At 40.6% G+C, this 16,148-nt stretch overlaps 1 protein-coding gene across 2 annotated transcripts in view; it reads right to left on the bottom strand.

Annotated features, from left to right (window-relative positions):
* AP4E1 (adaptor related protein complex 4 subunit epsilon 1) overlaps positions 1-608 on the bottom strand; it is a 93,604-nt gene extending 92,996 nt beyond the window's left edge. For both annotated transcript variants that reach the window (XM_023732474.1, XM_004377659.2), the window contains exon 1: positions 403-608. In XM_023732474.1, coding sequence (XP_023588242.1) covers positions 403-552 — 150 coding nt within the window. In that variant the 5' untranslated portion in view covers positions 553-608. The remainder of the gene's footprint in view (positions 1-402) is intronic.
* Between the last annotated feature and the right edge of the window lie 15,540 nt (positions 609-16,148).

Here is a 16,148-nt window from a genome sequence, read left to right as displayed (position 1 = left end):
GGGGGGTCGGAACTGAGTAGAGCAACTTTTTTTAGGTAAACGCCTGACACTTCATCGCACTTGGTATTTTCACATGCTTTGCATCTCATCCAATCTTCAAAACCACCTATGAATTGTTTATTTTTACTTTTCCGCGTAAACGTTGAGAAAATACACGGAGACTTGGACAAATTAAAGAGATCTGCCCCAGGTAACAGTCAGCGCCAAGTATGGAAACCCGGCCTTCCTGCAGTCAGTCCGGGCAAGAAAAGAAAGCTTCCACTCGGACGGACCGACACACAAGCAGTCCCTGACCCCATTAGAGGGCCGGCCCCGCAGACCCCGAAGGCTCTGGCCAAGGGCCTCCCAGCGTGGGTGTCTTGCCCCAGCGCACCTGACCTCCCGGGCCCGGCGGGCACCTACGTGCTTGGAGGTGAGCGCTGTGATGCCGCGGACGAGGCTGCCCAGCCGCGAAGAGAAGGACGCCTTGGCGGCCGCAGCCCCACCACCCGGCTGGTTCTGCAGGAAAAGTCCCGGCAGCGCCGTCAGCGTCTTCTCCACTATATCGCTCATTGCCGCCGCCGCCGCCGCCGCCTGGACTCGCGTCACCACCCGGTCTGATGCCCCCCAAGCCCCTCCGCCGGCCCGGCCTCCGTAGGCACTTCCTGTTTGTTTGACGAAGAAAACTTTATTCGCGTCCGCGTGAACAAGCTAAATGTCGCTTTCGAGAGCGGCCACCGGGGGGCGCAAGAGTCCACAGAGAAAAAGCCGCTCGCCCAAACTTGTTCAAACAGACTGACCTCCCTAGAGAGGTAGAGAGAGCGGGCCTCCCCGGTTTCCATCGCAACCCGGGATCCAGCGCACCTTTGAGTTCTCTAGTGGAAGCCGCTCGGGGCCCGTCCTTCTTACAGTTTGTTCCCCAGAGTCTCCCCTTTCTTTCCCATTAGCTGCCTCCGCGCTGCCCGAGGCTGCAAGAGCAGGTCTACATTCCCGGACACCCCTTTTTAAGGACGTCCCCATTCAACCACCCCTCACTGTCGGCGACATCACGGGCAATCTGCCCACTTCCCTCCGCCGCCCCCTGAGAAGTGGGTTCCCCACGGGTGCCGGGCTGGCTCTGGATCTGGCCGTGCTAGGGACACACGTGTTGTTGAATGAAATGAACCGCGCGGTTGTCCTGGGAATTCATCGTGCCAGGTTCAGAGCCCGCCGCGAAGAGGGGACTCATGGCCAATGTAGCTTCTAGTCCATCTCTCTTCTCTGTGGCTTTGAGGAGGCCAACAGGAAGAAGTGGTCTCGTGTCGCCCCCCCACCCCACCAGCCTCGCTGATACGGGTGGCAGCTTAAATGTCACTTTCTGGCAGAAGCCTTCCCTGCCATGGTAGACGAGGACAGGTCTCCCTGTCCTACCCTTTCTCATAGAACTTCGTTCTTTTCGTGTTTATGTCTTATCACAGCTACCACTACATAAATATTTATCTCCCTATAGAGAAAATGTCGTATATCTTGCTATATCCCCAACTCCGACCCAGAACAGAATGTACTACGTTAGTTCTCAAGATGTGGTCTGATGACCTCCGAGGGTTCCTGACACCCTCCCAGGGGATCCACGAAGTCAAAACTGTATTCACTCTCATTCTCTCATGAGTGTAAAGAGGAATTTTCCAGAGGATAAATGATGTGTGATCCCTCTGTTGGCAGGTAAAACGCGCGCTTGTGTTTTCTAGAATTTTCCAAAGTCTAGGGTACAAATAAGTGCTTTTTCAAAGATTGACTTAGTTTTTCTCTAGTGTGTTCTAATCTCTAACCTCATTATTATCCAATAAATGATTTTTTGAAATCCCAAAGTTGTCCTTGTACGTATGCAGAAACATAAGGGAAAAGTATACTTCGTTGACTTGTTTTACAAGAATGTTTTCAAATTTATTGAAAACTTTTCTAAATATTTAAATTAATTTTATATTATTATTTTTAGAATTTAACATTTTATTCTAAAAATAAAAATTTTTCAAAATATCTTTCATTGGCTTAAGGAGCCCTAGTAGTGCAGTGGTTAAAGTACTCGGCTGGTAACCTAAAGGTTTGCAGTTTGGAGCCACCAGCAGCTCCACAGGAGAAACTTGTGGCAGTCTGCTTTCCTCAAGACTGCAGCCTTGGAAACCCTGTGGGGCAGTTTTGCTCTGACCTATAGGGTCCCTATGAGCCAGAAGCTACTCCAAGGCAGTGGGTTTGGTTTTCATTGACATAAAACAGGAAGATTAGAAGACTTACCTTTTAAATCCTTCCACATCTAAAGATGATGGAAAAGATATTGGCAGCAGTATTAGAGCATTCTCTGACTCATGGAAGGGAGACATATGGGTGATATGCAAATACGACAGTATCACAAAAGATATCTTTCTTCCCTTTAGCTTCAGAGATGTTAATAATTTACCTTATCTTGTATTCAACAGAACATTTTCAAATACTTTCATGGTGCCGGTTACGTTGAGGCATCATTTTGAGACCAATCATTCAAAGTTTAGAAGAAATGAAATTGAATAATTTAGAAATGATGAGCTCTATAAAAGTCAAAGCTTTTTTGTTACCACTTTTCGAACAAGAAATGAAAAACCCACTGTAACATCTTTCAGGGTAAATTACTGTATTGCTTTGGCTATGAAAGAAGGGCACACAATAGCCAAGAGAGTAATAAAACCTACATTACTCAATGCCTGCTAAATGAAAAATCAGTAAAAGAAATTATGGCCGTGCTACTTTCCAAAGATGCAGTAACTATCAAATTAAAAATTTAGTTGCAAACATAAAGACTGAGTTAATATCTCATCTGCAAAATTATACTGCCTTTGAAACGGCAAAATTATAGACATGGCTGGACTTGTTGTTTTGCTTGTATCTGGTATCAGCACCAACAAATAAAGATATTCTTTTATGTAAATACCTGACAGCAGACCCAAGTGGTATTAAACTAAGAGTTGAGCAGCTTTTTTGAATCTCATAGTTTACCCTGAAACAACCGTGTTGATGTTTGCATTGATGGTGCAAAAGCAATGCTGGATAACACTGCTGGCACCTCAGTACGAATCAAGGCAAAGGCACCAAACCGTGTCCTTCACAACCAAACACTCAGATTTAAAAAAAAAGCAAGTTTTACTTAAGAATGTCTTTGATGAAACAGTAAGAATTACTAATTCTATTAAATCTCAGCCTTGGAGTATCCTTTTTTTAATATTTTGTATGACAAAATGGGAAGCAGTTGCTTTGGTTGGTGGAACAGCATTTTTCCTTGAAAAGAACGATTGGCAAATAATGGTTTTCTTGAAAATGACCAGTGACTCTGATCCTTCAAGGAAAATAACTGACAATATTTGTTGCCAATCATAATATTCAAGCTTTCAAGTGAAAATTAGAATTTTGAAAAATGTATACCTACCACCATGAGACCGTTCTGATAAAATTGGTGGTGGCATTAATGAATGCTATTTTTTTGCTATTGCATAATGAAATGTGTTAACATTTGGAATATTTACATAAGCCAATGAACTAATGTGTTCCAAATGATCAATGCATTGGTGTGATAAAATCATGCACGGGCAAAAGGGCCATTTAAAGTGTATAGCAGACCGACGATTTAATGTAACTCAGTACAGAAAGTTCACTGCTATGTTTTCAGATTCCACATTGCAACTAAACTTTAAAAAAATTACTTCTTGTCAAGTTTCAGTATTGGATCAAAGAAGAATTTCCACAGTTTTTTGAAAAGGCTATTAAAATACTAGGTCCCTGGATGACACAAGTGTTTTAAAATCAGCTACTAACCTGGAGATTGACAGTTTGAGCCCACCCCAGCGGCTCTGTGGAAGAAATGCCTAGTGAACTGCTTCCATAAACATTACAGCCAAGAAAACCCTATGGAGCAGTACTACTCTGTTACACATGACTCAACAGCAATAGATTATGTTATGTTTCTGCTATTAAAATACTCCTTGTTTGTCAACTACGTGTGTGTGAAGCTGGGTTTTCTTCATAAACTTCAACCAAAATGCAACCCTGTGAAAGATAAGGGCCCCCAAAGACATGTCCATATCCTGATCACTGGAATTTGTGAATGTTATCTTATATGGTAAACTTATATTGAACTTTTTAAAATTAAGGTTATCGAGATGAGTAGATTATCCTGGATTATCTGGGTGGGCCTAAATGCCATAAGTGTTTTGTTTTGTTATTCATTTTTTTGTTGTTGTTGAGAATATATACCTCAAAACATACACCAATTCAGCTGTTTATACATGTACAATTCAGTGACATTGATTACATTCTTTGATTTGTGTAAGCATTCTCACCCCTTTTCTGAGTTGTTCCTCCCCCATTAGTTGTTCCTGCCCCCTGAGTTTCCCATCAAACCTTTTGTGTTGCTGTTGTCAGTTTGATCCCATATATATAGTCCTTAAAGAGCACAATGCTCAAGGCAGACATTCTTTAGTAGTTAAGCTAAACTATTGTTTGGTTTTTAGAAGATTTCAGGGAATATTTTTGGTTTAAGGTTTAAAGATTATCTCAGGGCAATAGTTTCAGGGATTCATCCAGCCTCCACGGCTACAGAAAGTCTGAATTCCATGAGAATATGAAATTCTGTTCTGCATTTTCCCCCTTTTCATCAGGATTCTTCTATAGAATCTTTAATCAAAATCATAACAAGTGTTTTTATAAGAGAAATGGCAAAGGGAGGTTAGTCACCACACACAGAAGAGAAAAAGGCCCCATGAACATGAAGACAAGAGATTAGAGCAAAGGGGCCACAAGCAAAGGAATACCAACAGCTGCCAGAAGCTGGAAGAGGCAAGGAAAGGATTCTACCCTGAAGCCTCCGGAGGGAGCACAGCCCTGCCAACAGCTTGATTTTGGCCCAGTGAAGCTGATGTTGAACTTCTGGTCTCCAGAACTGTGAGAGAATAAATTTTTGTTTTTTTAAATCACCATGTTTGTGGTAATTTGTTACAATAGCCACAGGAAACTAATATAAACCCCAAAGCAACAGATTAAATGCAAAACTAGCATGAGAATCCAACTACCTTATATTAAGCCTGACATTAAAGAGATTTGGAAGGTTGTAAAACAATGCTACTCTTCTGGCTAAATTTTTTTGCTTTGAATATATAGCTATTTTTCATGAAAAATAAAAATAGGTTAAAGTATAATTGTTTTGTTATTATTTTCAAATGAATTCATAAATATCTTAATATTTTCTCAGCTTTACATTTTAGTCTAGTAAATATCAGTAGAAATAACCTAGATAAACAAAAGCTCTTTTGGGTCCTAATAATTTCCAAGAGTATAGTGGGGTCTGGAAACCAAAAGTTTGAAAACTGCTTATCTAGTACATAGCAGGTACTCAATTACTTGTTGAAGAAATCATTGTATTAATCATTCAATCACATCAATCAATATATGAATATAAGCCAGTGAACAGCAAAAGAGTTTAGGGTTAAGGTTGATGGTTGCAAGGAATGAAGAAAGAAGAGATATTGAAAAGGAAAAAAAATTGGAAAAAAGACAAAATTATCTCCAACTGGCCCGATTATGAATGGGAAGTTGCTAGAACAACTTTCCAGAGCTTTCTAATCTGCGACTCAAGCACAAAGATTATTGAATCCCTACCAGTTACTTCCATTTCTCCTCTAGCTTCCACCTCTCAAAGCTAAAAATTGAAAATAAAGCAAAGAGACATATGTCCAAAGCCCAGTGGTGAAATGCTGGTGAGAAAGCTGCAGGACTTGCTAGGATTCAGAATTATAGAATGCAGGAGCTGGAAGATAATTTGGAGGTCATCCACAGGTCCAATCAACTCATACAAAAGACAAGAAAACTGAGACCCAGATTGTTGAAGCCATTTGACCAGGGTCACACAACCTCAGGGATAGAACTAAAATTGGAACCCTAAATCAAGACTTGGAGTGTGGAGTGTTTCCCCCTGTACTTTCATGGTGTTGATAGTGAAGAGGTTGTCTGTGGCTTCCTACTCTGCGACTCTGGCTCCAAGTCCTGCCTTAAAATGAAGGGGCTGTGAATTTTCTCTTTTAAGCTTATAATTTTAGACTGTCTTTTTCTGTAAATATGGGCTCTTCTTCCTCCATTTTCCATCTCTATCTCTGTCCCAAGTAATTTCACTCAGAAAAGCATACTATCACAATAACTGAACCTATTAAACGCCATTGGACTGGATTTCATCTTGTCTGTTCTTCCAGTCAGGAAGGGAGGTGGTTCTCATTGACCCGAAAACTTGTCAGAGAAGTGACTTGGTACATTTTCAGAAGGTGCAGTGGTCACAGAATGGCAGGGGAGCAAACCAGTATATTTCCCACAAGAATAACACCAGTCCCACCACAGACTTTCCAAGCAGGGCTATCTCACATGCAAACATATAGGTACTGGTGTTGTGCTGTTGTTAGGTGCTGTGGAGTAGATATATGCTCATAGCAACCCCATATGACAGAGTAGAACTGCCCCGTAGGGTTTTCTAGACTGTAATCTTTACAGGAGCAGATCACCTGGTCTTTCTTCTGCGGAAACACTGAGTAGCTTCAAACTGCAATCTTTAGGTTAACAGCCGATCACTTAACCGTTTCTCCACCAGGACTCCTTATAGGTACTGGAAAATGTAATGTGTTCTTCTTCAGTGTCTTTCCTCAACCACCTTTTTTAAAACATTTTTATTTATTTGTAATAGGTGCTACATTCACTTTATTAAAAATTCAAAATGTACAAAAAGTCACACTGAGAAAAGTCTTCCTCTCTTCCCATCACCCAGCCATACAATTCCCCTCCCTAAAGGGCAACCACTGTGATCTATTTCTTTGGAAATATTTTATATATAAACACTAGCTATCATTTTGAAAGGCCTATGTTCCACCCCCATCCCACCCCCATGACCACAGAGAAGTCAGCCCAGTTCTTTTCAAGATATATCTCTAGGGAATCATTCCTTCCTGTAACATTTTACTGAAAATCTGTGCCCTCTGTTGATGAGACTATTGAAAACAGAAAACAAGTATATGTGCTCACTTCTCCAAGAGTTTTCATGCTTGTCCCAGTGATGCACTTGGGAACTACCTGAAAGTTGCATTCCAGGAACCACACATTCACAGCCCCAGTTCTAATTCTTTATCCTAGTCCCTCGGTGGCACAAACGGTAAAGCACTTCACTACTAGCCAAAAGGATAGCAGCTGGAACCCACTAGAGGTGCCTCAGAAGACAGGCCTGGAGCATCTATACAAAACCAACAGTCAACATCATTCTCAATGGAGATAGGCTGAAAGCATTCCCCCTGAGAATGGGAATAAGACAAAGACAGCCTTTATCACCGCTCCTATTTGTGCTGGAAGTCTTAGGTAGAGCAATAAGGTAATAAAAAGAAATAAAAGGCATCTAAACTGGAAAGGAAGAAGTAAAACTATCCTTATTCACAGATGATATGATCCTGTACTTAGAGAACCCCAAAGATTCCACAAGAAAACTACTGAAACTAATAGAAAGATTCATCAGAGTAGAAGGATATAAGATCAACATACAAAAATCAGTTGGATTCTGATAAACAAAGAGAACTTAGAAAGGAATGTCAAGAAAAAAATACCATTTTTTAATAGCTCCGAAAAAGATAAGATACTTAAGGATAAATCTAACCAGGGACATAAAAGAACTATACAAAGAAAACTACAAAATACTATTGCAAGAAACCAAAAGAGACCTACATAAATGGAAAAACATACCATGCTCATGGATAGGAAGACTCAACATTGTGAAAATGTCAATTCTACCCAAAGCAATCTACAGATATAATGCAATCACAATCAAAATACAAACAGCATTCTTTAACAAGATGGAAATCTAACCATGAACTTTATATGGAAAGGAAAGAGGCCCTGGATAAGCAAAGCATTATTGAAGAAAAAGAACAAAGTAGGAGGCCTCATACTATCTGATCTCAGAACCTATTATACAACCATGGGAGTCAAGATAGCCTAGTACTGGTACGAGGAGTGACACATAGACCAATGGAACAGAATTGAGAACACAAGCATAGATTCATCCACCTACAGTCAGCTGATCTTTGACAAAGGCCCAAAGTCCATTAAACGGGGAAAAGACAGTCTTTTAAACAAATAGTGCTGGCAAAACTGGATGTCCATCTGTAAAAAAAAGTGAAACAGGACCCATACCTCACGCCATACACAAAAATTAATTCTAAATGGATCGAAGACCTAAATATAAAATCTAAAACTATAAAGATCATGGAGGAAAAAATAGAGACTATGCTAGGAGCCCTAATACGTGGCATAAATAGGATACAAACCATAACTAAAAATGTGCAAACACCAGAATATAATCTAGATAACTGGGAGCTCCTAAAAATTAAACACTTATGCTCATCAAAAGACTTCATCAAAAGAGTAAAAAGAGAACTTACAGACTAGGAAAAATTTTTGGGTACGACATACCTGACAAGGGTCTAATCTTCAAAATCCACAAGATACTGCAACACTTCAGCAACAAGAAGACAAATAACTCAATTAAAAAATAAGCAAAGGGTATGAACAGACACTTCACCAAAGAAGACTTTCAGGCAGCTAACAGACACTGAGGAAATGCTCCTGATCATTAGCCATTAGAGAAATGCAAATCGAAACTACATTGAGATACCATATGTCTTAGTTATCTAGTGCTTCTATAACAGAAATACCACAAGTGGATGGCTTTAACAAAGAGAAGTTTATTCTCTCACAGTCTCGTAGGCTAGAAGTCTGAATTTAGGGCGCCAGCTCCAGGGAAGTCTTCCTCTCTCTGTCAGCTCTGGAGGAAGGTTCTTGCCATCAGTCTTCCCCTGGTCTGATAAGCTTCTCAGCACAGGAACTGTGGGTCCAAAGGACACGTTATGCTCTCGGTGCTTCCTTCTAGGTGATATGAGGTCCCCATGTCTTGCTTATCTCTTTTATATTTCAAAAGAGATTGGTTTAAGATGCAACCTAATATTGTAGACTGAATCCTGCCTCATGAACATAACTGCCCCTAATACCACCTCATTAACATCATAGAAGTAGGATTTACAACATATGGGAAAATTACATCAGATGACAAAATGGTTGACAATCACATAATACTAGGAATCATGGCCTAGCCAAGTTGACACATTTTTTTTGGGCACACAATTCAATCAATGACACCATCTTACTCTGACATTACTGGCACTAATAAAAAAAAAGAAAATACATGAGGAAAAGCTTGCGCCCATTAGAGAAATGCAAATCAAAATTACAATGAGATACCATTTCACTCCGATATTAGTGGCATGAATCAAAAAAACAGAAAATAACAAATTTTGGAGAGGCTGAAGGGTGATTGGAACACTTATGCACTGCTGGTGGGAATGCCAAATGATACAACCATTTTGGAAAACAATATGGTGCCTCCTTAAAAAGCTAGAAATAGAAATACCATATGATCCAGGAATCCCACTCCTAGGAATATATCCTAGAGAAATAAGAGTCGTTACGTGAATGAACATATGCACACCCATGTTTATTGCAGCATTATTAACAACAGCAAAAAGATGGAAACAACCTAAGTGCCCATCAACAGAAGAATGGATAAATACATTATGGCACATACACACAAGGGAATACTACCCAACAATAAAGAACAATGATGAATCTGCAAAACATTTCACAACATGGATGAATCAGGAGGGCATTATGCTAAGTGAAATAAGGCAATCACAAAAGGACAAATATTGAATGAGATCACTATTATAAAAACTCAAGAAAACGCTTACACACAGCAAAAAACAATCCTTGATGGTTGAGGGGGAGGAAAGAGGTAGGGAGGGAAAATCACTAATTAGATAGTAAACAAGTGTTAACTTTGGTGAAGGGAAAGATAAGACATGATACAGGGGAAGTCAGCACAATGTGACCAAGGCAAAGTCATAGGAACTTCCTCGACACATCCAAACACCTTGAGGGACCTAGTTACTGAGGCTGAATGCTGTGGACCATAGTCTCAGGGGACATCTAGGTTAATTGGCATAACAGTTCATAAAGAAAATATTCTATATCCTACTTTCATGAGTACCGTCTGGGGTCTTAAAAGCTTGTGAGCAGCCATCTAAAATACATCTATTGGTCCCATCCTGTCTGGAGCAAAGAAGAATGAAAAAAAGACACAAGGAAAATATTAGTCCAAAGGACTAACGGACCACACGAACCACAGCCTCCACCAGCCTGAGCCCAGAAGAACTAGATGGTGCCCAGCTACCACCACCACCGCTCTGACAGGGGTAGCAATAGACAGTCCCGGATAGAGCACGAGAAAAATGTACAACAAAATTTCAGTTCACCAAAAAGACCAGACTTACTGGTCCGACAGAGACTGGAGGGACCCCCCAAGACTATGGCCACTGGACACCCTGCTAACTCAGAACTGAAGCCACTCCTGAAGCCCATTTTCAGCCAAAGATTAGACAGGCCTACAAACTGAGCCCGGTGATATAGTGGTTAAGAGCTCAGCTGCTAACCAAAAGGTCAGCAGTTCAAATCTACCAGCTGCTCCTTGGAAACCCTATGGGGCAGTTTACCCTGTCCTTTAGGGTTGCTATGAGTTAGAATTGACTTGACAGCAATGGGTTTGGTTTTATATATATATACATATATAAAACAAACAGTAACACAGGGGAGGAATGTGCTTCTTAGATCAATCAAGTATACAAGACCAAATGAGCAACACCTGCCCAAAAGCAAAAGTAAGAAGGCAGGAAGGGGCAGGAAAACTGGACATATGGACACAGAGAAACTGGGATGGAATGGGGGAGAGTGCTGACACATTGCAAGGATTGCAATCAATGTCATGAAATAATTGGTGTATAAATTTTTGAACGAGGAACCAATTTTCTCTGTAAACATTCAACTAAAGCACAATGAAATAAAAAAAAAAAGAAGGCAGGTCTGCTGATCTGCTTGCAATATGTCACAGCCTTGAAAGCCCAGGGAGCCGTTCTACTCTGCGCTCATGGGTCACCATGAGTCAGAATTCACTCAACAGCAACTAATAACAACAACATCCTAGGCCAGACTCTATTCTAGCCTCTGAGTCACCTGTCCTATTTCCAATACCCTCAACTACTAAACTTTATTTAGCTTTCTTCATCCCCTTGCCCTTTGGGTTTGACATTTGGCAATGTTTACCCAGCAAAGCCCTTACCATTCTCCCAATGATTCTGATTTCTCACTCAAGCTAAGTTACCTCAGTTTACCGCTATAACATACTTAATATGCCACTGTTGCTCCATTTCCCTACCATCATCTTGTTTTAGTACCTCACCTCTGTCCTGGATCATTATAAAAACCTTCTTATTAGCAACCTATCATTAACAGTTTTTTCTCATTTCAGCCAACCCTTCAGAGAGAGTTTTCTAAGTCATAAATCTGACCATACTATGCTACAAAACAGTTTGGGGGTAAAATGCTTAGTCCTCACCAGGACAATGATAGGCCCTAATAACCTTTCCACTGCCCACCTCTCTAGTTAGTTCTCAAGCTAGTGTGACCTTGGCATTTTTGTTTTAGCAATAAGAACTGCCTTTAGTTCCCTGAACATGCCATGCTGATTAACTCTTCATGTTTTTGCATATGTCAACTGCCTGGAATATTCTTCCACAGTTTGCTTAACTGGAAAATATTCCTGTTTATCCTGAAAACAGAACTCAGACACCAATTTTTCTATGAAGCACTATGTCTGTAACTTATATAATCTCTACAGAAATGGAATTGAAATAATCTATTTATGTTGCTCTCCCCTATTAGATCTGGGCCCTAAGGGATAGGAAGATGAGGGCAGAATCATGTTTTCCTTATTCATCTTCTTATCCTCAATTTTAGCAGAGTTTGTATTTATTGCCACAGGAAGACCTTCATAATACGTTGATGTAAGTGAAGAAGAAAGGGTACAAAGCAGTATGTATAGTTTGAGCCCTTCTTTGCCAAACATGTCAATCTCACACTTTTCACAGTTTGTACATATAAAATTATTTACCTGGTTTATTTGTTTAATGTGTTTCTCTCTCACTAAGCTGAATATTCATACAGGGCAGGGATCGGGTATTCACCGTTGGAGACCTAATGCCTGGCACAATGCTAGACACTTAATAAGCTCTCATTATACATTTTTTAAATGAATAATGTAGATGTATGTATAGAAAACATCTGGAAGCTAAATATCCAAATGTTAAAGGTGGTTGCCCCCAGTGGTAAATTACGGTTACTCTGTATTTTTTCCTTATACTTTTCAGTATTTATTGCATTTTTGGAAATGAAATGTATTTTTATAATTGTAAGAACAATTATAACTATCTAAGAGAGAAAGAATTTAGAGATCCATCCAGACCTGGGCCTGCTTCCTCCGTCAGTATATGGATGATATGAGTTTACCTCAGACACAGGGCCCCAGGGGAGCTGGGAATGTCAGGGGCTAAAACACAACCATAACCACCAGAGCTAGGTCAGATCTCACAAGTTACAGGGTGTCTTAGTCATCTAGTGCTGCTGTAACAGAAATACCACAAGTGGACGGCTTTTAACAAAGAGAAATGTATTCTCTTACAGTCTGGTAGGCTACAAGTCCAAATTCAAGGCATCACCTCCTGGGGAAGGCTTTCTCTCTCTGTCAGCTCTGGAGAACGATCCTTGTGATGGATCAGTCTTCCCTTGGTCTGGGAGCATCTCAGTGCAAGAAAGAGCACACTCTGCTCCCGGCACTGCTTTCCTGGTGGTATGAGATCCCCTGTGTCTCTGCTCGCTTCTCTCTTTCATATCTCAAAAGAGATTGGCTTAAGACACTATCTAATCTTGTAGACCTCATCAGTATAACTGCTGCTAATCCTCCTTATTACATCATAGTGATAAAGTTTATAACACATAAGGAAATCATATCAGATTACAAAATGGTACACAATCATACAATACTGGGAATCATGACCCAGCAAAGTTGACAGATACTTTTGGGGAGCACAATTCAATCCATGACACAGGGCAAGGTCCTCCAGACTGCCAAGTTGGCCCAAAACCTCAGACACTAGCTGCAAGCTTGGGAGTCCCTATGACACTCTCACTCTGACCTGCTGGCTACAAATTCTGAATTTTCCCACTACCCCTTCGGGATGCTAGCCATAAGCTTTGGGATCCCTGGGACCCCTCACTTCTGACCGTCTGACTACAAATTCAGGAGTTCCTCCTACCCCCTGTGAAGAAGAAATTGAACTTTTCAATGATTTTATTCTACTTGGATTAACAATCAACATCCATGGAAGCAGCAGTCAAGAAATCAAACAATGTATCGCATTGGGAAAATCTTCTGCAAAAGACTTTTTCAAAGTTTAAAAAGCAAGGATGCTGCTGACCCAAGCCATGGTCTTTTCAGTCACCTCATATAAACGTAAAAGTTGGATAGTGAAAAATGAGGACCGAAGAAGAATTGAAGAATTTGAATTACGGTGTTGGCAAACAATGTTGAATATACTGTGGACTGCCAGAAAAATGAACAAACCAGTCTTAGAAGAAATATAATCAGAATATTCCTTAAAAGCAAGGATGATGAGACTTCCACTCACTTACTTTGGACACATCGTCAGGAAAGATCAATTGCTAGAAAAGGACATAATATTTGGTAAAGTAGTGAGCCAATGAAAATGTGGAAAACCCTCAGTAAGGTAGATTGACACATATAATGGCCACAACAATGGGCTCAAACATACTAACACTCATGAAGTTAGTATAAGATAGAGCAACGTTTCATTCAAACAAAAGATTGTCATGAATCCATCAACAGATGGTTGGATAAACAAAATGTAGTACATACATACAATGGAATATTACTCAGCCATAAAGAGAAATGAAATCCTGATACCTGCTACAACATGGATGAAACTTGAAAACATTATGCTGAGTGAAATAAGTCAGTCACAAAAGGACAAATACTATATGATCCTAATTATATATGCAAGTATATAGATGTCAAGTGGTTATCAGGGTTGGATAAGAGGGAGGGGGAAAGGAAGACACAATGCTTAGGGGACACTGAGCTTCTGTTAAAGGCGATGGAAAAATTCAGAAATGGTTAATGGTGATGGTTGAACAACATGATGAACATAATTAATGTCATTGGTCTGTACATGTAAAGATAATAGAAACAGCAAATGTTCTGTTACCTATATACTTACCACAATAAAAAAAAATACTAAAAAGAATGCCATGAGTCAGGGTCAGCTTGATGGCAACTAACAATGGAAACTCTACCTCTTCAGGATACCAGTCATAAGCTTGGGGGTTCTCAGACCCCTCACTGCTGACCTGCTGGCTGCCACTACTCCCTGAGGTTTCATAAATTACTAGAACAACTCATAGAGCTCATGGAAAGTGCTATACTTACAAATACAGTCTTATTATAGGAAAAAGGGTACAAACAAAGAGATGCATGGGGTGAAATCTGGGAGAGTTCTCAGTGTGGAGCTTCCTTGTCCCAAATAGGGATCCATTACTTTCCCACACGCATCAGTGTCCTTCACCAACCAGGAAGCCCATGGAGCATCCATCCATCCATAACCAGAGCCTTTACTGGGGCCTTATTACATAGTCATGATTAATTGAATCAACCCACCTCCCTGAGGTCAGCCGATATCTTGGGTGGACTTTCTGGCCTGGACAGTCCCCACCTGAGTTATTTCATTAGCATGAACTCTCAGCTGTGGTCTACAGGCCTATTGATAACATAGGCACTTCAATTATTCAGGAAATTTCAAGGGCTTAGATCACAACAGAGGGCCCCAGACAGAGCTGGAAAAAAATGCAGAACAAAATTTTAACTCACACAAAAAGACCAGACTTACTGGCCTGACAGAGACTGGAGAAACCCCAGGAGTATGTCCCTCGGACACTCTTTTAGCTCAGTAATGAAGTCACTCCTGAGGTTTACCCTTCAGCCAAAGATTAGACAGGCCCTTAAAACAAAATGAGACTAAAGGGGCACACCAGCCCAGGGGCGAGGACTAGAAGGCAGGAGGGAACAGGAAAGCTGGTAATAGGGAACCCAAAATTGAGAAGGAAGAGTGTTGACATGTTGGGGGGTTGTTAAACAATGTCATAAAACAATGCATGTACTGTTTAATGAGAAGCTAGTTTTTTCTGTAGACCTTCATCTAAAGTACAACAAAAAATTTTTTTATTTATGTTGTTGTTGTTGTTGAGAATATACACAGCAAAACACACACCAGTTCAACCTATTCTACATATATAATTTAGTGACGTTAATTACGTTCTTCAAGTTGTGTAGCCATTCTCACCCTCCTTTTCTGAGTTGCTTCTCCTCCATTAACATAAACTCACTGCTCCCTAAGGAGTCTATCAAATCTTTTGCGTTGCTGTTGTCAGTTTGATCCCATATAGGTAGATCTTTTTTTTTAATTGTGCTTTAAGTGAAAGTTTATACAACAAATTAGTTTCTCATTAAACAATTAATACATATCTTGTTTTGTGACATTGGTTACCAACCCCAAGACTTGTCAACACTCTTCCCTTCTCAACCTTGAGCTCTCCATTTCCATTCATCCAGCTTTCCTATCCCTCCTGCCTTCTTGTCCTTGCCCCTGGGCTGGTGTGCCCATTTAGTCTTGTAAACATGGTTGAACCACATGTTATTGTTTGTTTTATAGGCCTGTCTAATCTTTGGCTGAAGGGTGAACATCAGGAATGACTTCAGTACTGGGTTAAAAGGGTGTCCAGGGAGACTTCCGGCAACATGGTGCTCTAGGCAGAAGCATCACACTGTCCCTCCAAGCAAAGATCCAAAAAACTAAGCCAAACAGAGAAAACAGCAATCCTGAAACCCTCAAACATCAAATGAAGACATAAAGAACTCAGCCAAGCACCAAATGGAGTGAGAAAACTGACAGAGAACAGAGAGGGAGGAGAGGTTCATGAAGAGGTCCCCTATCAGCTAACACAGTACGGATCTGCCATCTTGGACTCCTATCAGAGACCAGCAAATAGAGGGTATGAGAAAGCAGCTTCACAGAGCTTCCAGCAGGAGACAGAACAACTGGTAATTGGTGATATACGCTTTCCCACCC

The sequence above is a fragment of the Trichechus manatus genome, unplaced genomic scaffold (assembly GCF_000243295.1).
Source record: "Trichechus manatus latirostris isolate Lorelei unplaced genomic scaffold, TriManLat1.0 scaffold00052, whole genome shotgun sequence".
Taxonomy (NCBI): Eukaryota; Metazoa; Chordata; class Mammalia; order Sirenia; family Trichechidae; genus Trichechus; species Trichechus manatus.
Note: the sequence above shows the minus strand (reverse complement) of the source record. Positions and strands in the feature narration are given on the sequence as shown.